The 25,502-nt window shown below is 33.7% G+C and overlaps 1 protein-coding gene across 3 annotated transcripts in view; it reads right to left on the bottom strand.

The window, feature by feature from the left end:
* The window catches only part of VPS13B (vacuolar protein sorting 13 homolog B), a 1,074,400-nt gene that overhangs the window by 892,216 nt on the left and 156,682 nt on the right, over positions 1-25,502 (bottom strand). For all 3 annotated transcript variants that reach the window (XM_044668639.1, XM_044668631.1, XM_044668624.1), the window contains exon 16: positions 13,399-13,580. In XM_044668639.1, coding sequence (XP_044524574.1) covers positions 13,399-13,580 — 182 coding nt within the window. The remainder of the gene's footprint in view (positions 1-13,398; positions 13,581-25,502) is intronic.

Here is a 25,502-nt window from a genome sequence, read left to right as displayed (position 1 = left end):
GGGGGGGGGGGGAGGTGTTAAGCCTAGAAATTACAGTTTATATCAAAAAGTATTACCCATTACCACTATTCACTAAGACTCAACATGAAAAACTTTGTCCTATCTCAAGTTCTCAAATTTCACAAAATGACAACTGTTGCAGCTACGGTAAGAAGGGCATTCTAGTATATTTTTGGTAGAGATATGAATTAGCTGGTCCACCAAATTTGGAACTATGTCAAACAACAAACTGTGTATTCCTTTTAACTCCAAGATCTGAGGCCTACACCCTAGTGATCAAAGAGAGAAGAAAAGGACCCAATTAGAACAAAAATATTTATAGCAACTCATTTTCTTGTGGAAAAAAATAGGAAATAAAGTTGATGTCCATAAATTGAGGAATAGTATTACATATTATGGTCTATGAATATACTAGAATGTTACTATGCCATAAGAAATAGTAATGATAATGCTAATAATAGCTAACATTTTATATGATATATGCAATGTGTAAGGTATTGCTACCTTTAACAATAGTTTAACAACTCTGAAAGACTTAGAAAATATGATCAATATAACAATAAACCAAGATTCTAGAGAATCAATAACAAAGTATGCTATACATTTCCTTTACAAAAAAGTAAAGGACTCAAAGTACAGAACTAAAATATACTTTTTTGAACAAAAAAAATACAGATTTGTTTTGCATGATTATACTTATTACTCAATGTGTTCTTTTTCTTCATTGTAGGATAGAGAATTTGGTGGGGGAAAGGAAAGCTTATGATAAGGCCTCTCCAAAAAGAAAAGATGGTTATCGCAGCATTTATAAAGCATTTATAAAATGGAACAGAAGGAAATTCAGAAAAGTAGAAAAACTTAGAAAATACACTATTACAGTACATATAATAGATATTTATGTTTTAACATATGATCCTGTTTTAACATATGATCCTGTTTTTCTGTTCTACTTTTTATAGGAAAATATTAATTTTTGGTGTTCCATTAACTTCAGTAAGGAGAGAGGGAGGAAGAGGGGAGAGAGAGAGAGAGAGAGAGAGAGAGAGAGAGAGAGAGAGAGAGAGAGAGAGAGCCAGCATTTTAGTTTGTTTGTTTTAAGACTGAGTACTGCCCAAAGTGTAAGGGATTACACATGAGGGAAAAAAAAGATCTTTCCTTTCTGTAGAATTCTAGTAGAGGCTGTAAAACCAGTGATTAAAGAAATTCAGAGTTCATTATTGTTCAATTATATAGGATGTTCCAAAAGTTTTAGTTTAAGCTATTAAAGCTAAAAACCTTATAAGTTTTAACAGGTTAAAATTACACTTTGGGGGCATTGTATGTAGTAGACTAAATAACTTCAAAGGCCCCTTGCAAATCTAAAACTTAAGGAATGCAAAGCTTTTATTTTCTCCAAAAATCAATAGGAAATTTCAGAATATCAATCAATAAACATTTGTTAAACACCTACTATGTTCTAGGAACCACACTAAGCACATGGCACTCTGCTAAATGCTTAGGATACTAAAAGAGCAAAAGACAGCTTCATTGTAATCGAGAGATAGCATGCAAGCAAATTTATACAAAACAAGCTATAGATAAGTCATCTAGTTTGATAATTAACAGGGAGAAAGTCCTAGAATTAAGAACTGATTTAGGGAAGTCTTCCTACTGTAGAAGGTGAGATTTTAGTTGGGACTTAAAGGAAGCCAGAGAGGTTTGTAGTTCAAGTAGAACAAAGCACAAAAGCATTCAAGAAATGGAAGAAAGCCAGAAAAAATGTGCAGAGCAGAGAAATAGAATGTCTTGTTTGTGGAATAGTCAGGAAGCCAGTGTAACTGAATCAAAAAGTTTGCATTAGGGAGTAAGGTGTAAAAAGACTGGCTAAGTAGTAGGAGTCAAAGTTAAGAGGACTAAGGGCTTTAAATGCCAAAGCATTTCATAATTAATTCTACCAGAAAGAGGAAGCCATTAGTGTTTGTGAAGGGTAGACAACAAAATCAGATCTGCATTTGGGAAAAATCTCTTTTATGGCTGAATGGAGGATGGACCAAATAGGAAGAAACTTGAGGCACGCAGACTCACCAGCAGGTTTTTGCAATAATAAGGGTATGAGGTGATGAGGGCCTGTACCAGAGTGGTATCAGTATCAGTAGAGAGAAGGGAGCATATAGGAGAGATGTTGCAAATGTAAAATCAAGAGGACTTGGCAAAATATTGGACATTGGAGGTGAGAGGAATCCAAGTAATTAGGATTGTGTTAAACTATTGGGTTAAGAAGGCCCCAGAGTAAAAGCAGGGCTCTTCCTCTCCTCTCCACCGACCTAGACAAATTGCCTCAAAAGGACAAAACTGTAGGGTGCAGCAAGGAAGGTCAGCAAAGTTTGGGCATTTCCATATTAAAAGAGGATGAAATTACTTCCACCAAGGGGCGAGCTTATTAACCCTCTGCCACTCCACCTATGGTGCCAAGCGCAGGGCAACCTTCAGGTTGGGGAAAGGGGAGGTGGCTGGCTGGGGTCACTACAGATTTATCCCTTAGAGGAGGGAGACTTGGGACCCCAGGCGACTGAAAATGTGGAGATAGGGTGTGGAAATTGAACAGAAAGGGGTGTTTCACAGCAGATTCCATGGAGACTCGAAAAATAGGCTCAGGGCAAGAACCTCTCTAGAGCTCAATACAAAGACTTGTCTGCCCTCCACATTTAGACCTCTGCAGGGCAATCTCTAGGTTCTCAGGGGCTGGCTGAGGCCACCACAAACTTGCCCCTAAGATTAGCAAGAGTTAAAGTCCCCAGGAGGCTGAGGAACTTGGAGCTTGGACAAAGAGATGGCCAAGGGCTGTACACAGCAAATGCTGCTGTGAAAACTAGGAAAATACCCTCAGGGCAAAAACCTCTCTGGAGCTCAATACAAAGAGAACAGACCTTCTTCACTCAGACTATTGACCAGAAAGGAACAAAGCAAATGCCACCAACTCCCAAGAACTACAATCCACCACCACCAAAAAACCAAGAATAAAACTTTAACCTTCGATAATTTTTATGCAGAAAAATTCCAGACTAAAGAGGAGACAGCAGAAGACAACAAACAAGTAAACACATCCAAACCTTCCCAAAAAAGTAGAATTGGTCACAAGATTGTGAGGAGTTCAAATCTGAGATTATGAGAAAGATAAAAGAGACTTGACAAGAAAAGTGGGAAATAGTTCAAAAAATAAAATAAGAGTTTAAAAGGCTGAATCTCCCACTTAGAAAAAGGAGCCCAGAAATGAAGTGAAATAATTAGAAAATTGAAGACCAGAAATGACCTACTAGAAGCCATGAAAAGCAGGATAGAACAAATCAAAAAGGAAAATCGAAATATCTTAACTGAAAACCAGTAATTAAAAATTAGAATTGGGCAAGTAGAAGGCAATGATCTCACAAGATTGCAAGAATTGATAAAGCAAAGTAAAAAGAATGACGAATTAGAAAGAAACATGCAATATCTCATCCAGAAGGCAGTTGACTTGGAAAACAGATCTAGGAGAAAAAAATCTGAGAATCATAACCCTACCTGAAAAACAGGAAATAAACAGAAACCTTGATATCGTACAATAAGAAATTTTCCAAAAACACTGCCCTGCTGTTCTTGAATAAGAGGGAAAAATAGATATTGAAAGAGTTCACAGATCACTTTCTATATTAAATCCTCAAAAGACAACCCCCAGGAATGCAATTGCCAAATTCAAGAGCTTCCAAGCTAAAGAGAAAATATCACAAGAAGCCAGAAAGAAACAATTCAGATATCAAGGAACACCAATCATGATTACACCGCATCTGGAAGCCTCCACACTAAAGGACTATAAGGCTTGAAATATTCAAAACGGTAAGAGAATTGGGTCTACAACCAAGGATCACCTACCCATCAAAATTGACTATAAACTTCCAGGGAAAAGTATGGTCATTTAACAAAATAGAAGATTTCCAAATATTTGTAAAGAAAAGACCAGAACTAAATGAAAAATTTGGTGTCCAAATAAAAAACTCAAGAGAAACATGAAAAGATAAACAAGAGAGGGAAAAAAAATTTTTAAGGGTTTCAGTAAGGTTAAATTGTTTATACTCCTATATGGAAAAATGATGTATTTGCAACTCTCAAAAACTGTATTAACCATTATATTAGTTAGAAGAATTATTCATAGGTAGTGGCTGGGGTACTAAGTGGTTTAAGATGATATGTAAAAAAAGGAAAGGGTGGGGAATAAGATTAGGGGAACTGATTGAAAGCAAAACATTGGCATAAAAGGAAACAGTGAAAGAAGAAAGGGCAGGACTAGGAGAGGAAATCAAAATGTTGGAGAATACACAAGCGGTAATCATAACTCTGAATGTGAATGGGATGAACTTAACCATAAAATGGAAGCAAATAGCAGAGTGAATTAGAAACCAGAATCCTACCATATGCTGTCTACAAGAAACACACATGAGGCAGGTAGACGCACACTGGGTAAAGGTAAAAGGCTGGAGCAAAATCTATTGGGCTTCAACTGAGAAAAAGAAGTCAGGAGTAGCAATCATGATATCTGACAAAGCCAAAGTAAAAATAGATCTGATTAAAAGAGATAGGGAAAGTAATTACATTCTGATAAAAGACAGTATAGACCAGTGATTCCCAAAGTGGGCGCTACCGCCATCTGGTGGGTGCTGCAGCAATCCAGGGGGCAGTGATGGCCATAGGTGCATTTATCTTTCCTATTAATTGTTATTAAAATTTTTTTAAATTAATTTCCAGGGGGCTAAATAATATTTTTTTCTGGAAAGTGGAAGGTAGGCCAAAAAAGTTTGGGAAACACTGGTATAGAAAATGAAGAAATATCAGTCCTCAACATGTATGTACCAAATGGTATAATATAGCATCCAAATTTCTAAAGGGGACTGTGTTGCCCTCTCTGGTAATTGTGAAAATAGGAAGCTGAAAGGACAGTTTAGGAGAAAAGATGAGTTCTATTTTGGACATATTGAATTTAATATGTCTACTGGATAGCCAATTCAAGATGTCTGAAAGGCAGTTGAGGATGTGAGATTAAAGGCCAGCAGAGAGATTCCATGGGCTACTGATTAGATACCCTATAGCTACACTCACAAAATAAAGTAGTGTAGAAGGAGAAGAGAAGAGGTCCCAGGATAGTATTGTGAAAGACACCTATAGTTTGAGAGGTATGATCTGGAAGAGGATCTAGAAAAGGAGACAGAGAAGAACACAAAGAGGTAGAAAGAAAACCAGTTTTGGTCATTATAAAGGATAGTATTCAATTTATTTTCCTGTTGTACTATTTTAATAGTAATAATAATAATAATTATAATATTTTAGCCATTTCTAAGTCAAAGGATGTCTTTTGTTTCAGTCCATTACTGTCTCAAAGAGAGTTGCTATGAATATGCTTGTTTGCATAGCATGTTACATACCATATTTAAAATACATGTTGTTGTTCAGTCATATCCAACCCTCCATGGTCCAATTCATGGTTTTCTTGGCAAAGATACTGGAGTGGTTTGCCATTTCCCTTTCAGATCATTTGACAGATGAGGAAACTGATGCAAACAGGTTAAGTGACTTGCCCAAGGTCACACAATTAGTATCTCAGGCCAAATTTGAACTCAGAAAAATGAGTCTTCTTGACTCCAGGCTTGGCATTCTATACCTTCTACCAACTAGCTGCTTTAAAACACTTTATAGTCAACAATAAATAACTAAGAATCTGAAACTTCCAGTTAGTTGCACTTAATTATTAGAATACATGATTCCCTCCAGAAAAAAGATAAGAGTTGATAAAATACTTTCTATGTGCCACACTATTAGAAATACTAAATATTTACTTCCTTTAGAAAACGATAGGCAGAGTCAAGAACACAAAACAAAGGTATTAATTTACGTTATTGGTTCTCAGACTTTTAAATCTCGGGTCCCTTTACACTTAAAAATTGCTAAGACTTCCAAAAAAGCATTTTACTTAGGTAGTTCACATTTATCAACATTTGCTGCAGAAATGTGAAAATAGTGTTAACCTCACAGACCCTTAAACAAGGATCTATAACAACTGTTTCAATACACCAGGGTTGTTCTCTTTTTTTAAAAAAACCAAAATAAGTCAATTTCATAGAATAAACATAAATTTGAAGGGTTAAGTACTAGGAATGATAAAATAGATATCACACTTTATTTTGTAAAATCAGCAACTTTTACTAGGAAAAGAAGCTAATGACTAAAAGACCAAATACAAAAGTAATATAAATATTAAAAACCACACTAGAAATTTAGTCACAAATAGACTAGATCTAAGATCTAAGCAGTCTAAATTCTGAGAATTTACTAACAAACAGCCAATCAGTTACCATTACAATGGGCTGCCACATCACAATGGAACAAACAGTAACTTTAAGGTCCAAAGGCCTGGGTTCAAATCCTTTCAATGATGTCCTGCAGTACCCTTAAGCAAGTCACTTAATCCCTTTCAATTTCAGTTTCCTCATTTATAAAATGAGAAGTTTAAGATTAGATAGTCTCTGAAGTCCTTTCTACTGATGATCTTAGTCATCTAGGACTGGAGCAAAAATACTTTTGATAACAAAATAAGCAAATGTTTATGCATGTGGTTTATATTCCTTCCAATCCATCTTAAGAAACCTCTATACTTAAATGGATCTGTGATTTCAGCAGCAAAGACATTTCTACCACTAGGAAAGTTCATAGTTATTTCAAAGATTCAATTCTCATTTATAGCCTCATTAAACAGATGAAAGAAGACCTACCCAAGACAACACTGGAAGACCTCTGGTTGGTTTGGGGTTTTGTTGTTTCTTCTTTAAAATGCAAATCAAAACAACTCAGAGGTATCACCTCACACCCAGCAGATTGGCTAAAATGACAGCAGGGGAGAGTAATGAATGTTGGAGGGGATGTGGCAAAATTGGGACATTAATGCACTACTGGTGATCCAACTGATCCAACCATTCTGGATGGCAATTTGGAATTATGCCCAAAGAGCAATAAAAGAATGCCTGCCCTTTGATCCAGCCATATCATTGCTAGGTTTGTACAGCAAAGAGATCATAAACACACTTGTACAAAAATATTTATAGATGAGTTCTTTGTGGTGGCAAAAAACTGGAAAGCAATTGGGGAATGGCTGAACAAATTGTGGTATATGTTGGTGATGGAATACTATTGTGCTCAAAGGATTAATGAACTGGAAGAATTCCATGTGAACTGGAAAGACCTCCAGGAATTGATGCAGAGCAAAAGGAGCAGAGCCAGAAGAACATTGTACACAGACACTGATACACTGTGGTAAAATCGAATATAATAGACTTCTGTACTAGCAGCAATGCAATGACCCAGGACAATTCTGAGGGATTTATGGAAAAGAATGATACCCACATTCAGAGGAAGAATTACAGGAGAGGAAACACAGAAGAAAAATAACTGCTTGAACACTTGGGTTGATGAGGACATGATTGGGGATGTAGACCCGAAAGGACCGCACCAATGCAACTATCAATAATATGTAAATAAGTCTTGACTGATCACACAGGTTAAAACCAGTGGAAATGCGCATTAGCTATTGGGGGGAGGGGGGAAGTTTGAGGGGGTGGAGGGGAAAGTAAAAATATGAATCATATAACCATGGAAAATTTTTCTAAAAATAAAAAAATAAATTTAAAAATTAAAAACAAAACAAAACAAAACAAATCAAAACAAAACAAAAAATAAAATGCTTGTTAAACCTTATGAGAAAGAACACTATCCACATCCAGAGAAAGATCTGTGGAAGTAGAAATGCAAAAGAAAAACATATGATTGATCACATGGTTTGACAAGGATATGATTGAGGTTTTGACTTTATATGATTACTCTGTTATAAATATGAATAATATGGAAATAGGTTTTGAACAATGACACATGTATAACCCGGTGGAATTACTTGTCAGCTCCGGAAGGGGATAGGGGAAAAGGGAGGGAAAGAACATTAATCTTGTAACCATGGAAAAATATCCTAAATAAATAATTTTTTTTAAAGAAATGCTTGCTAAGGAGAAGCAATATACCCCTTGGGACCTTTACTTATTATTTATCATTCTAAATCTAGCATTTCTCTTCCTCCTACCTCTCTTGCAAGTCACTCTGGGTAGTTATCATGCATATGCCATCATGTATCAATATACTATATCTTACTGAGGCCCACCATGCATCATGCTCTTGCCATTTGATCCTTGTAATTTTGATTCTCTTGAGAATTCATTTTTCTATGAATGACAGCCATATGTAATCACCAAAACAGGTATTAACCTCAAAGAGACAGACTATTAGAAAAAACATAAAATTTAGTTCCAATGAAAGCACTACACTGTTAAGTTACAAGACTCAGTGCTAGAATACAGATGTCCTGACTTCCAAAAAAAAGCAATATTTCACAACACCATCATGAACCTAATACAACCAACTAAAGAGAAGATACCCAAGTGTCGAGAAAGAATGACTCGCCTGACAAGATGGAAATCAAATGAGTCCAGGATGATATTGAAATCTTAGTTACATCTTTTAAATGTCCAAAAATCTGCAGAAACTGAGGATAAACATCTTGTGTAAAAGTAAAAATCATTGGCCATGGGGGAAGCTGGGAAGCTCAGTGGAGTGAGAGTCAGGCCTAGAGACAGGAGGTCCTAGGTTCAAACCCGGCCTCAGCCACTTCCCAGCTGTGTGACCCTGGGCAAGTCACTTGACCCCCATTGCCCACCCTTACCAATCTTCCACCTATGAGACAATACACCGAAGTACAAAGGTTTAAAAAAAAATCATTGGCCATGAAGAGATAAGGAAAGTTTTCCCTTTTGCAGATCTGGCTTTCAGAGAAATTTGGTATTTCATCTTCCAACTATTTCCTTTACTTGCTGCAATATGTTCATTGCTGATTTCTCTGATAAAGATCAAATTCCTTGGCAAGAGAGAATAAACTCTTGACATCATATTTTCTCAATCTGTAAAAAATTAGTTCCACTAATTTCAGATGTGTCAGTGACAGAAAACTATAATATGAATCACTTAATCTGTTGTCACTTGTCTAGACCATTTTTTACAATACCTACTGCCAGAACTTTGTTAGCAATACCAAAAAAAAAAAAAAAGCAATACAAATATAACAGATTTTAAATCAGAGATTTTTTTATTAGACTTCATTTTTTTTAATTCACAAAGTTTTTTAAAAAATGAGGGCAAAGAAAAAACATAAATATCGTTGCCATCTGTTTAGGGCCTAATATAAAATTGAAAGCTATCCAACACATGCAAAGACAAAGCAACATGAAAATAAAAAACATAATGATAAGCCAACATATAATGAGAAGCTATGTGACATCATCATATAGAAGGACATACAGAAAGCAAATTAAATTTTAAAATATTAGTTGCAAAATTTCTGAAACATTAAGACCTAATTCAACAATGAAACTAATAGTCCTTATTCAGGTACCTTTCTTGAATAACAGAAGAAAGAGATGACTTTTAAATATGTTTCACAATCTAATCAACATTATGCATGTGAAATAAGTTAGGATTTTTTTTTTTGCTTCCCTCAAAAAAAGTCATGCTGGAATGATTTGGTATATACAATAAAACATACAAATATATCACAGACGATCTCAAGTTCATTGGCACGTTCAAAGAAATTATCCTTATGCTCCAGAAACTAAAATCCTAAACCCATGAGCTTTAGTAATGACAACATACATAAAAAGAAAAACAATGATATCAGAATTGAACAATACAAGTATTTATATTAATGAAATTTCCATTCTAGTTTTCAACATTTTATGTTAATACAAAGAAATACCAGGATGTCAGGTATAGACAAGACAATACAGAGAAGAAAAAGTGACATATTAGTCAAAAAGTTTTACAAAAGAACATCTCTTTAAAAGATGTTTAGGACATAAATTTCATATATCATATTCTACTCTTCCATTTTTCCCTTCAGAAATCAATTATACTACTTCTCATTACCACTAAATGATAATAGTAAAATGGTCAAAAAGAGATATAATATTACTTCTTTTACACTAAAAATTAAATTACAGAAAACAAATATTTCTGAATATTTCAGAATAACAATGAGACAACATATTAAAATTTATGGAATATAATAATTATTGAAAAAGTTATAACTCTAAACACTTACATCAATAAAACAGAGAAAAAGCAGATCAATGAACTGAGCATGCAACTAAATAAATTAGAAAAAGAACAAATTAAAAATCCCCAATTAAACACTAACTTGGAAATCCTAAAAATCAAGCAGAAAATTAATCAAATTGAAAGTAAGAGAACTATAAATAAAAGGAGTTGATTTTAAGGAGAAAAAACAAAACAAATAAAAACAGATAGAGCACTGATTAATATGATTTTTAAAAGGAAAGAAAATCAGATAATCAGTATAAAAAAGGAAAGAGTGAATTCACTACCAATGAAGAGAAAATTAAAGCAATCATTAGGAGGTATTTTACTCAACTGTATGATAATATGCCTGAAAATCTAAGTGAAATGGAGGCATATTTACAAAAATATAAATTGACCCAAATTAACAAAAGAGGAAATAGACTACTTAATCCTATTTCAGAAAAAGAAACTGAACAGGCTAGCAAAGAACTCCCTAAAGAAAAATACTCAGTGCAAGAGAGATTCAGAAGTGAATTCTATCAAACATTTAAAGAATAATAAATCCCAAAAATATGTAAACTGCTTGGGAAAATAGGCAAAGAAAGAGTCCTACCAAATTCTTGTTATGACATAAATATGGTGCTGATACCTAAGCCAGGAGGAGAAAAAACAAAAAAAATTACAAGCTAATTTCCTTCATGAACATAGATAGAAAAAAATTTAAATAAAATACTAGGAAGAAGACTACAGCAATATATCACAAGAATCATTAACTATGACCAGGTCAAATTCATACCAAGAATGCAGAGCTGTTAATATTGGTAAAACTATAAGGATATTTGACAATATCAATAACCAAACTAACAGAAATCACTCAATAGATGTAAAAAAAGTCTTTGACAAAATACAACATCCATTCCTATTAAAAACATTGGAAAGTAAAAGAATAAATGGGCCATTTCTTGATATGATAAGTAGTATCTAAAACCATTTCTAATGAGGATAAGCTAGGAGCCTTCCAAATAAGATCATGGATAAAGAAAAGATGCCCATTATAATCACTATTGTTTAATATTATACTAAAAATGATAGCTTTAGCAGTAAGAGAAGAAAAATACATTGAAAGAATTAAAATAAGCAATAAGGAAACCAAGCTATCATTCTTAATAGATAATATGATGCATATTTAGAAAATCCTAGAGAATTAACTAAAAAAAAACAAACCTAGTTAAAATAAGAGCTTTAGTAAAGTTGCCAGATACGAAATAAATCCACATAAATCAGCAGCATTTCTATATATTCCCAACAAACTCTAGCAGCAAGAGATAGAAAGAGAATTTCTAAAACAACTCTAGACAATGCAAAATACCTAGGAATCTACTTGCCAAGACAAATACAGAAATTATATGAGAACGCAATTACAAAATACTTTTCATGGAAATAAAGTCAGATCGAAACAATTTGAAAAATATTACTCATGGACAGGCCAAGCTAATATACTAAAAATGCCAATTCTATCTAAATTAATTTATTAATTTAGTAACATACCAATCAAAATACCAAAAAATTATGTTATAGAACTAGAAAAAAATAACAAAATTCACTTAGATGAACAAAATATCAAGAATATCAAGGGAATTAATGAAAAAAAAATATGAAGGAAGGTGGCCTAGGAGTACCAGATCTCAGACTGTTTAAAAAAGTAGTAATCATCAACCAAAATTAGGTAAAAATGGGCATATGATTTAGACATAAAAGGTTATACCATAAGCAAATTAGAGAAAATAAAGTAGGTTGCCTATTAGATCTATGAAGGAGAGGAGAATTTACAATTGAACAAGAGACAGAGAACATTACAAGATGTAAAATAAATAAGTTTGTATTAAATTTAAAAGTAGAAATAAAACCAATGTAACCAAAATTAAAAAGGGAACAACAAAATGGGGCAGGGTGAATTCAGAGCAAATTTCTCTGATAATGATCTAATTTCTCAAATTTGTAGAGAACTAAGTCAAATGTTTAAGAATACAAGTCATTCCCCAATTAATAAATGGTCAGAGGATATGAGCAAGCAATTTTTAGATGAAGAAATAAAAGCTATCAATAATCATATGAAAAAATATTCTAATCTTGATTAGAGAAATGCATATTAAAACAACTTTGAGAAACCACCTCACACCTATCATACTGACCAATATGCCAGTAAAAGGAAATGATAAATATGGAAGGGGATATGAAAAAATTATTAATGGTCCAACTATTCTGAAGGGCAATTTCGAATTACGCCAAAGGGCCATAAAACTTTACATACCCTTTGATCCTGTAATATCACTACTAGGTTGATATTCCAAAGAGAAAAAAAAGGAGGGGGGGAACCTACTTGTACAAAAATACTGATAGCAGTTCTTTTTGTGGTGGCAAAGAATTGGAAACTAAAGGGATGTCCATCATTGGAGAATGACTAAACAAATTGTGGTGTGTCAAGGTGATGTAATACTATTGTGGTATAAGAAAGGATGGATGGAATGATTTCAGAAAAGATGAAAAGATCTATGTGAAGTGATGCAGAGTCAAATAAGCAGAACCAACAGGACATCATTGTACATAGTTACAGCAATATTATATGATGATCAAGGTTTTCTCAGTTATACAGTGATCCAGAGCAATTGTGAAAGACTTATGATACCTCCAGGGAAAAGAACTATTGGGAGCTGGAATGCAGATCAAAGTGTAGTATTTTTCACTTTAGTTTATTTGTGTTATTTTGAGATTTTGATTTTATATGTATATTCTCTTAAAATAATAACCAACATGGAATTAAGTTTTGCATATACTACAAACATAAACCAGAGGAAATTGTTTATCTCTCTGGGAAGGGGATGAAAAGAGAGGGGAGACAATTTGGATCTCATAATTTTGGAAAAGTTTATGTTGAAATTGTTATTATATGTGATTGGGAAAATAAAATATAAAACATGTCCAGAGTTTGGTGGAAAAAAAAGAGTAAAGTTTAATGGCTTAACTCATTTCCTGGATTTTAAGTAAATGATATAAATATTATAGAAATATACTAATATATGTAAATAGAAATATTATAAATATATAAATAGAAATATTATAGAAATATACTAAAAGTATAGTACCCTAAAAATAGAGGTTTGAATACTGAGAGTTTAGTCATTATTGGTAAGATGTACAAGTTTGTCAGAAATATTGTGTTCTTACCTGAAGTCTGGAAGATGTCACTCATCAAAGCTTCATTCACAACTGAAGTGCCAATACCTCCAGTATGAGACCAACTTTGATAAATTGCTTGTAGAAGTAGAGTTTGTGCTCTTGTTGCTTGAACTGTGAGGCTGGGAAGTTCAAATATGCATTCGGTTATGGGAACCTGAGATCGTTTGGTCCTGTGAAGGACAATAACAAAAATAAACTAAAATTAATTCTCATTGATCAATAAACATTTATTAATTGCCTATTAATGTCTGGCACTCTCTTAAGCACCAAGGATATAAAAAGAGATAAAAGACTGTCCAGTCAGCAAGGACTTACATGCAAACAAAGCAAGCTATATACAGGATGAATAGGAGATAACTGAAAGAGAGAAGACAGCAGAATTAAGAGGGGAAAGAGTGCTTTCACATAGGTGTGATTTTGGTTGTAACTTAAAGAAAGCCAAGGAGGTCAACAGTCCATGTGAAAGAAGAAGAGCATTGTAGGTATATGGAACAACCAGAGAAAAGGCCAAGAAAGTATCTTGTTTGTGGAAAAGCCAAGAGGCTAGTATCAGCGGGCTAAAGAATAAGTGAAGAGTAAGGGGTAAGAAGAATGGGAAGATTGAGGGGAGAAGGTGAGCAGACCAGGGTATGAAGAGCTTTGAACACCAAACACAATGTTTTGGGCTTATTCCTGGAAGTAATAGGAAGCCACTGGAGGAGGGAAAGGGGGAAAGGGAGGAGAAGGAGGGAGAGAGAGATTTGAGAGTTGGAGGAGGTGGGATTCAACAAAATCATTTTAGTGCTGAATACAGAAGGGATTAGAGCACAGATGGACTCACCAGCAAGCCATTGCAGTAATCAAGTTGATGAAGTGATAAGGCCCTGCACTAGAGAGGTAGCAATTGTAAGAGAAGAGAAGGGGACATTTAAGGAATTCTGTAAAGGTGAAGTTGACAAGCTTTAGCAACAGCTTAGATATAGGGGGTTAGAAAGAGTAAGGAAGCCAAGATAACTCCTAAATTGTGAGAGATGATAAACTGAAGGTCAGCAAAGAGATTGGGGCACATGGGGTACATTTGAAAATTATCAGCATTAGTGGTGGTCATTAAAAGCATGGGAGCTAATGAGATCATTAAAAGAAGTAATCCAGAGGAAGAAAAGAAACAATAGCAGGACAGCTCCTGGAGCATTTGCCAAGAGTTAGAGGGCATTTAGTATTTATAAACCCAGATACTCTGAATTAAATGATAAAAGAGAGAAATGATAACAGTATTTCTGAATGAGATTAAAATAGATATGATTTAGTGTGCAGAAAGGAAATTTATTTTTGTTTTATTAAGATTCCTTTATAGGAGACTTTCTCCCAAGGATAACAAAAATGAGTTCACTTTGCATGATGACTAGAGAATTGGCCTCAGGATCAGGAGAGGTGGGTTTAAAACCACCTGACTTTAGGCAAAAATCCTGGTTTTATGACTATCACATAATCTCTGAGTACCCAAGTCATCTCTCTAAGACAAGAACACAAAATAACAGTTATTGTTATGCACTGGTAGGACTTTTCTTAATAACTGTAACAATGAAATCATAACCCAGATGAAAATAAATACTTTTTTAAAAGCTCATAAAATTCCATAATGAAATAAAATTATATTGCAGAATTATTTTTTAAATCAAATATGTGGTTGCAAATACCCAAGCCACCAGAATAAAGATAATAATTTATATATATAAATATATATGTTATCTATTTATAAATTTATTTATAAATTTTTGTATGTATGTGTGTATATATACATATATATATATATAGTGAAAATAGGATTAACTTTCCCCTTGCCTATTTTTAAATTAATTCACAAAAACTGAAAATACCCCTACTTAACAGTAAGTAGGGGAAGTTCACAAGCAACTTACTAATAGTGGGTGAAAACCCAGAGATGACTGACCACCCCCTTGGCAGTGCTAAGCAAATTTAAAGACTGCAACTGGCTCCTGTAAAGTGGAGGAAAGGGCAGGAAGTGACGTGGAAAAAGGACTATAAAGGGTCCTGAACTTCCTGTCCAAGAGGTGTTTGGCCTGAATCTGGGGTTTGGAGGATCTTGGACTGGGACTATGGCTTGGAACTACAAATTGGGACTTCGATCTGGGAGTCTGGCTCTTGGACTGCTTCTGGTAAGACTGCTCCTGGATCTTCTCCCTTTGGAGCTTCAGATTGGGTGAGTGAAAAGCTGACCTTCCTTTCCTGACTTCTGGAGAGATTAGTTTCTGAGAGGTCTCCCCTTCTTGGAGGAGACTGCATGGGTTGAACCCTTGTTTTAATTCACCACCAAGTCCTCCTGCTGAGGGGTTAACAAGCCCTGTGTGGATTGGGCCTGGACAGAACAACGTTATGGGTGACAAGCTAAACTTCTTTCTCTACTTTCTTTTATATTTCTCTGCTTTCACTCTTTCCACATCTTTGTAAATAAAGCTACTAAAAGTCAATTTGACTTGAGCTATAATATTTTTAAATCAGTGATCACAGTACTATCTTAGAATTCTCATATATTTAGTCAAACCCTTAATTTTAATTCTTTATAATATATACCTCCAATCTATCAATAAACACTAATTCAGACTCCTAACATATGACAGGATCTAACCTAGGAATTAGAGATAAAAAAGACAAAAATGAAAAAAGTCTCTAATTTCAAGGCTCATACAATCTATCAGGGAAGAAAATATGAACAATAATAAGTATATAAAAAAGGTAAACAAATAAATACAATATAATTTTAAGAAGAGAGGGCCAGCAACTGAGCAAAGAAGAGAGGTCCCATAGAGAAGATTGTCCCATATAGAAGGTGGTTGTCCTTCATACTTGAAGAGGATCTCTTTTGCTTTGTACATAAAGTGGATCTAAGTGAGGCAGACAGAGTTGCACTTGTGATGGTCCAGTAAGCAGTGGCTTGTTTGACGTCTAACCAAAAACCTGCTTCAGCCACCTTGATGGCTGCTGGAACACATTGTTTTCATTCATCTCTTCCACTAGGGGGAGGTCTTCACATGCCTAGCGTAGCCACTTCCTAAGCCATTGATGAATTTTAGGGTTTTACCCCATCTGCTGAGATGGTTTTTCTGGGTTGTGGCCATTGTGTATGCTAAAGTTCTTGGAGCCACAGGTGAAAGCTAAGCAGCAGGTGAACACAAAAGAAGAAAAACCACCCCTCACACCAGAGGTGCTGGTCCTCCCTGAATACCCCAGAAACCACCTGTGGCACCTCAAGTGCCAAAAAAGATAGCACTGAGTTTTGAAGGGAAAATGAGATTATAAGAGACTGTAGTAAGAAGGAAGTATTTGAGACATGGGAGTTGGCTAAGAGAAAAATTCAATCACTGAGTATTTATTTCATGTATATACAACATTCTCAACCTTCTACTTATGAACAAATGAAAATAATTATGACAGTAAAAACTTCTGTTTTTATCAGGTAGATTGATGGAATAGGATGATTTGTATTGATGAATTTTCAAAATGATAGAATTTAAAACAAAAGCCAAAACTTGTTTTTTGGAAAACTATTTTTTAAAGAAAAATCTCTATAAGATTATTACATCTCAAACAGAATATTAAAGAGAATTTCCTCTTAAACAGAATATTTTGTACATAAAATCCCAGGTCATATCTAGAGTTGCAAGGAAGTTTGGAGGTTTAATCTAGTGCCCTTGTTTCATAAAAGAGGAATGTGAGGCCCAGAGATGTTGAGGATTCAATTTAAAATCAAGTATACCTAAGTCTCTAACAGATAACATATTATTTATTCCCTTATTTTTTTCCCCACAGTACTGTCCTTCACATTGGTTACTGTCATTGTGCCTGTCTCTAACAGTTATCCCATCCCATTTCATTTTCTCCATTTTCCTTTTTTCTCAGTAAGATCCAAAAAGAGGAGTGAAAAAGGAAAAGGTTTAAGATGAAGGCAAGTTTGTCACCTATAGAACAGGTGCTCCAGCTTCAGCCACCTTGATGGTGGAAGGGGTGACTAGCTTTAGAATAGGACACTGGGGGAACTGAATGAAAGGTGACAGGAATAAGGGAACAGTCAGTGGACCAGGGGGAAACAGGCCTAGAACAATGACATGGATTCAGAATCACTGAGGCAGGAGGGTATGATGGGGTCAGATTATGTTAATTATTAAGAAATATTTAATATACCCTGGTAGTTTGATTGATATTACACAAAATCTGTAAATTAACTTTAGAAGTATTGTTATTTTTATAAAAGCATAGCTCTGACATGAGTAATGAATATTTCTTCAGCTATTTCAGCTGCAGGTTTTTCCTCTTTAAGGATCATTTTGTAAATGCATCCACAAAGAGATTGGGTATGTTTTGCCAAACTTAAGGTAGCTAGGTGGCACACTAGATAGAACACTGGACCTACAGTTAAGAAGACTCAAGTTCAAATCTGATCTCATATACTTATTGATTGTATGACCCTGGATAAGTCACTAAATCCTGGTGACCTCAGTTTCCTCATCTGTAAAATGAGCTGAAGAAGGAAATCGCAAACTGTTCCAATATTTTTCCCCCTCACCAAAAAAAATAAAATAAGTTTAAAAAAGTTGGCCATGACTGAAAAATGACTGAATTGCTAAACTAACTCAAATATTTAATGTGTTTATACTTCAGTATTTATCTAAACACTAGAAATAATGTTGATGGTAACAGGTTTATTTTGTAGTCTATAAGGTTAAAGAAGTTGTCAGTTTTCTCAATTGGTTTGTCAATTCCCTAGAAATTACTACATAAACCTTCATATCCTCAACAAACAGGGATAGTACTATCTATTCTTTGCTTATCTTTATGCCTTTAATTCCTTCCTTTTGTTTTAATCTGGTTGCTAGTATTTTCAGAATTTTTATCAAATAATAGCAAGAAAAGAGAACATCCCTACTTTATTTTAGGAAATAAATCACTACTATATGTCAATTTCTATGCTAAGTACTTTTTTGCTATATTGTTTAATTTCAGCATTTATGGGGAAAAGATTATCTAGTTTTCTTCATTGCATATAATGCTAGTTTTTTGTTTTAGATGAGATTTTTTTTAATTATATTTAAAAATTTCTTTATCTATACTGTATAAGATTTTTAGTTTGAGTTCAATACTTTGCCAAAGGCTTTGTTCAAAGTCTATTAAAATAATCATGTGTTTGGTGATTTTTATATATTTAAAGACTATGCTGATTAGTTTTCCTAATGTTGAAAAATAAATGCATTTCTAGTCTAAATTTCAATGAATGATTTTTAAACTAAATTCCTGAAACTTTTTAGACAAAATCTTATATTCATAAATGAGAATGTATAATTTTGAACAAAAGACAAAATGTATAATTTTGAACATCTAAAATTAAAAACTATCTTACAAACAACCTTAGGACATATAGAATAAAAAATGGTCAACTAGAAAAATCTTTGTATCATTTATCTATGATAAGATTTTGATATATAAGATAATCAAAAGCAATACTTATAACTAAAAGTCAACCCCAGTAGATAGGTGGATTTAAAAAAAAATGTAAACTATTAACTATATGAAATTATGCACAAAATCACTAATAAAAAATGAAAATTAAAACAACTTTATGGTTTCACACCTCACAAACAGCAAAGTGGAATATTTTTAAAAGATGAGAATAGTCAATGTTGGCAGGATTGTACCAAGACAGGCACACTAAAATGTTGTTAGTAAAGCTATAAATTAATCCAAAAATTCTGGAGAGCAATTTCTAATTATGCAAATAAAAATACTGCAACATCTATACCCTTTGAAATATTCCACTGGTAAAGAATTACAAAATGTTAACCACCATGTGATATTATGAACAAAATCACTAAAATTGAGAAAAATACACATTAAAATTGAGATTTTACATCATAGTCAGCAAACTAATAAAAAAAAATTTAAAGATGAGAATAGTCAACATTGGCAGGGTTGTGGAAAGACAGGCATACTACTAATGTATTGTTGAAAAAGCTATGAATGAATCCAAACATTGTGGAGAGCAATTTATAATTATGTAAGCAAAGTGAATAAAATGTCTATATCCTTTGGGATATTCCTTTGTTGAGATTATGACCCACAGTATTCACTGACCAAAAGAAAAATTCTATAGGCATCTAAACATATAAACCTTCTTTGTTGGAGCAAAGAACTAAAAACAACAAATGATTATTTTTGCTTTTCTCTGTATCCCCAGTGCTTAGCGCAGTGCCCAACATGTATAAATGATGCCTAATTTGACATGACTTGATAAATAGAATGACCAATATCCACAAAATAATTGAAAATGAATGTCAGGAAAATATAATAATCATGCATGGCCCCATTAAAGGTGTGAAAATCACCCCTCCCTAACCTTTACAAAGGGACTTCACAATTGTGTTTGGAACACTGCATATAATGAGATATTTTTTCAGTAAGTTGATTGGCTTTGTTGAATTTTTTGGTCATTCCAACTTTTTTTCCTTTAGTATGTGATAGCTTCCTAGGAAGGAAAAAGGAAGTGATACAGGGGTAGTAATATTAAAAGACATTCAGAACAATCCATATACAGTAATGATCAGTTTAAAATTTAAATGTTTTACGGTTCACATAATTATAACATATACATATATATATATACACACACACGCCATATATGGATACTTCAGTATGTTTTGGTATAAAAATACTTTATAAACTGAGATTTAAAAGCAATATTTCAAAGAATTACTAATCTGCAAGCAACCATATCCGGTTTTTTTAATCACTAACTCATGTTTTAAAAAGTTACTTAGAAACAATAGTTTAAATCCCTTATATCACAAATATTTATTTCTAATGTCCAGAGCCAAAGCTTAGGTCTGAACATATGTTCACTTAACAGAACAGGTTAAAAAACTATCAATTCAAAGACTATACTCTAGAGGAAAATAAATCCTAATGTAACTAGTGGGATAAACAACTCATTAAAACTAAACTTGGATAAACTCCAGGATAAATTTAAGGAAATAAGAATGAGCTAGCTAGTCCTTATAGGTAGTGGCACAGACAGAAAATTAATCTTTCTTAATTAAATTATTCTTTTAAAAATTGTTTAAACTTGGTATTACAACAAAAAGTAATACCAACTTATTGAAATCATAGGATAAATCTGGCATATCTGAAAAGAAATAATTTTCTAAACTGTTTCAAAATAAAATAAAACACAAAGCAGAGAAAAGAACTTGTATGTTTCAAGCAAAGGAACTGATTTAACCAACCCATTCACATTCACCAGAGTATCATGAAAATTTTGCAGAGTGTAGACTTTAGGAACAGCAACCCATTCTTTTAAAATCAACACCTCATAGTGTGTGAAAGAATATACTCCCAAACAGCTGGCTCCAAAAGTTTACATAGAGTCCCCAAATGCAAGGTTCAAACCTGCAAAATGTTCCAAAAATGTAATTTTTGTTATTACTCATATCCTGATATAGTAAAATATGATTAGTTCATTTTTTCCAAAATAAAAAAATTATTAACCAGCTACTAGAATTTCCCAAAATTACTAAGGTTACAAATAGTTAGGATAATAGTTAAGAAAATTTGAGTTTATTTTTGTATATATTAACAATATACCTAGTTTTATGTTCAGAAAGTTTGCCTCTTTCTTTGCTTAATTGTATGGTAAATATTTCTAGATATAATTTACATTAAACTAGTTTTTAGAATGTCTGAGGTTTTCCAGTAAAATTTATGTGACTTATAACAGTGGAAGTTAATAAAGGAAAATAGCATGAGATTTTTTAAGACACACACACAAAAAAATTTTAGCTATATTTCAGTCAATTTTGAGTCAAAAGTTTTCAAAATGAGTTCAGGTATATATGGTTATCTACTCAAGACACATAAGGGCTACAAACAATCTTTCATAGCATGCTTCAAAGTACTCAGATCTCAAAAGGACATTGCCATGTATTTCAGCACTTTGATCACAGCTATGTATGATACACGGTATTAACTATATAAAAAGTCAATAGGACCACAGATTTAGAAACAAGAGAGCACTCAAAAACCATGCAGTCTAATCTCCTTAACTTTTCTAATAAAAAAAATGGGGTCCAAGAGATAAATGATTTAGCCAAGATCAAAAAGTAAACAGCAGTGCCAAAATTTGAACCAAGATTCTCTCATCCTAAAATCTAGGCACATATTCTACTACATTACGCTACCTGAAAAGTTAAAGCAAGAAAATATTCTGAGTGCTGACAGGATTTATAATATTTCCTGAGGACAAAATAATATATAGAACAAAACTTAGCCATAAAACAGACATGTCTAGGACAGCTAGATGACAAAGTGAATAAAGAACTGAACCTGGAATCAGGAAAACCTGAATTTAAATAAAAGCTCAGAAACCTGTGTAGTCCGGGGCAAGTCACTTCCACTTTGTTTACCACAATTTCTTTAGCACCTATCTTCCAGAGTTGTTGTAAGGATAAAATGAGATAATAATTGTAAAACACTTAGTACAAGACATTCCCCACAGTGCTGTGTAAATATTAATTATTGTTACTGTGATGGTGATGATGATGATGATGATGATGATGATGATGATGATAGGGGGAATTGGACTCAGAGAATAATAGACTTGGAAGAAAACAAAAAGATCAGATTATCTAGTCTAACTTGCTTACTTTTCATGAGACAACTATGGCTTGAAGGCATAAAGTGTTTTGGGAAAGGTCAAAGACTGAATTCAAACCTAGGATTGAAATTTAATTCTGGACTGATTAAACACAACAAATGTTTAATTAAATACCTGTTTTTGCATCTTATTAGAAGTAGGACTCCCCTGTGAGCTATTTCTTAGAAGGCAACCACTGCCTCAGGATTTGAAGATATGCCCTGTAATTTTTGCCTTAATAAAACTCAAAGCTAAAGTTCAAGATACACTGCAATATGCTAACCATTGGCAATCAGCAAGTAAACATGATTGTCTCAAAGCAAAGACATTTACTAAAACAGCATAGTAAGAACACAGGCCACAAAAGATCTTACCCTTTCTCATAAACCCAAAGCAAATCCTGCCATAAATACATACAATAAGCATAACACTAGGCACAAAGTTAGAACATAATGGTTGTAAGAAATAAATATGGAACATATGTGATCAAAGCAACTCATAATTGAAGTACTGTCTTTTCTCAGAAGTATCAACTCTCTATTGGCAAGGTTATCCCTGCCTTGAGAGAACAGACAGCTCTCTTCTCTGCTGCCAATGGTCATACTATTTAAAACTGCTTCATCCTTCAAGTAACTACCTCTATATTTGTTTCTGTTTCTTCATTTGTGACTTGAACACTCAAACTAATTCTCTAATTGCATGATGGAATGTCTCCTTCTGAAAAAGTAGTTCAGTTCCTAGATGCTATGATCAATGAGAAAGAGAGAAAATCTGCTCCTCTTCCTCTTAAATTTCTTTTGAAGGCTCGGGTTTGTCCTTATTGCCTGCTTTTATCATAACTGCCTCTAAAACTGTATATTGTAAGAGTCACCCAAAAGTGTAGTCAATTATGATTTATTCAATGGTTTTCTGCGTTCTAAGACAGAGAGCCTTTCCCATTTCTTAAAGTGATAACAGGTTGTTAACACCTTGTTAACACATTACCACCTCATTTTCCATGATAATCTGATACTACATCATCTGAGCAAGTCAAGAGGGAGGGAAGGCTGCCCTTAGGTAGGACAAAGACAAAAATGAAACATCCCTAAAATCTAGGGAGCTCATTTCCTACTTCAGGGTTAAAACATATAAACAGATAAATAAATACAAGGTAATATGAAATAAAAGAGAACATCAACAACTCAAAGAATTAACAAATATTTGGCAATGGACAAACAGGTTGACATGAATTCTACATCAACACATGGTAGAAAGTGAATAAGTGCAGGAAACATAGGAAGCCAATTGAGATAAAATACAAAGAAAGAGGATCACAGATTTAGTTCCTGAAGGGACCTTGTTTTCTGAGTCCAAACCCTTCATTTTACATGTAAGGAAAGCAAAGCACATATGTTAAGTTAATTACCCAGGATATCGCAGCTCTAAGGTGATATCTGAAATTTGATCTTCCTGACTCGAAATACAGTGACTCCAAACCACTTATTGGCCTCTAAAAATCCAGTGGGGTTAAGAGACTTGCCAGATTTTCACAGAGGAAGAAAGTATCAGAGGTGATATCAAAGCCAAGATTTTCAGCATCTAGGGTCAGACCTTTTTCTAAACTGCCATATTTCTATGTCTAGGAAGGAAAATGAAGGCTATAAATACCAACTGAAGGATTTTGTATTTTGCCTTAAAATACAAAGACAATGAAAATTTGTACACAAGTTAATGACATCATCACACCTATTATTTATAAAAATTAACTTAATAATGATAATAATGTTTAGATGGATTGTATACTTTGCAGCCAAAGGCAGAGGAGTTCCAAACAGTCAGTTAAAACAAGACCTTGGGCTAACTATGGCTCATATCATCAGCTTCTTAGTGCCAAATTCACCCTTAAATTGAAGAAAGTAGGGGAAGCCATCAGACCTACAGGTATGACCTATATTATAAAACCCTTAGGAATATGAAAAGGAAGTGAAGAGATTTAAGGTGATCTGATAAGAGTGTCTAAGGAACTCTGAATAAACATTTGCACTACTTTACAGGATGCAGCAACAAAAAAAAAAACATTTGAAAGAAAAAGGAGAGTAAGAAAGCAAAATGGCATCTGATGAGGTTTTATAAATATCTGAGGAAAGAAGGGAAGCAAAAAGAAAAGATATACCCAACTAAATACAAAATTCCAGATAACAGCAGAGAGAGATAAAAAGGCTTTCTTAACTGAGCAATGCAAAGAATAAAAGAAAACAATATAATGGAAAAACAAAAAAATTCTTCAAGAAAAGCAGATATCAAGGTAATGTTTCATACAAAAAAAGGATGTAATAAAAGACAAAAATGGTAGAGATGTAACAGAAGTAGATGAGATTAAGAAGAGGTAACAAGAAAACAAATAGCGATATAATAAAGTTCTTAAAATTTAGTCAGACATCCTGCAGAATTAAGTCATGAGGCTTAGGAAGCATTGCTAATAATAAGGCTGTGAAGATGACAAAATTCCAGCTAAGCTATTTAAAATATTAAAAGAGTGTTCAAATGCTGCCCTCAATTTGCCATCAAATTTGGAAAATTCAGCAGTGGCCACTGAATTGGAAAAGAACAGTATGTGCCCAAATCCTAAAGAAAGACAATGTCAAAGAATGTTCAAATTACCAAAAAAAACTGCACTCATTTCACACTCTAGAAAGGTTATGCTTAAGAATTTTAAAGCTAGGATTCTGTATTATGTGAACCAAGAATTACCAGAAAGGAAAGCTGGTTTTCAAAGAGGCAGAAGAACCAGAGACCAAACTACAACATTTGCTAGATTACAGAGAAAGCAAGGGAGCTTCAGAAAGTCATTTACTTTTGTTTCATTGAATATATTAAAACTTCTGACTGTGTTGATCACAATAAAATGTGGCAAGTCATCAAAAAAATGGGAATACCAAACCATTTCAGGGTATATAGGTCAAGAAGCAACAGTTAGAACAGAACATGGAAGAATTAATTGGTTTAAGATTAAGAAGAGAGGATGACAAAGCTATATAATGTCACCTTATTTAATTAACTTATATGAAAAGTTAATTAACAGGGTTGTTTGCAGAGTTAACATAATTAACACATTGTGAAATATCAGGCTAGAAAAATCAAAAGCCAGAATTAAGGTTGCCAGGAGAAAAATCAATAGCAAATATGCAGATGCTAACACTGATGACAGAATGTGAAAAAGAATTAAGAAGCAACTTGATGAGAATGAAAGAAAGAATCTAAAAGCTGGCTTAAAGCTTAACATTAAAAAAAAAGAGAGCTTCCGGGTTAAGATGGCGGCAGAGTAAGAAGCAGCTCTTAACCTCTCCTGACCGAAACATACAAAACTCCTCAAGGGGACATAAAAACAAGTCCAGACGAACGGAGGAACCCCACAACAGGGCACAGCGTGGAAGGT

Source organism: Gracilinanus agilis, chromosome 1 (assembly GCF_016433145.1).
Source record: "Gracilinanus agilis isolate LMUSP501 chromosome 1, AgileGrace, whole genome shotgun sequence".
Taxonomy (NCBI): domain Eukaryota; kingdom Metazoa; phylum Chordata; class Mammalia; order Didelphimorphia; family Didelphidae; genus Gracilinanus; species Gracilinanus agilis.
Note: the sequence above shows the minus strand (reverse complement) of the source record. Positions and strands in the feature narration are given on the sequence as shown.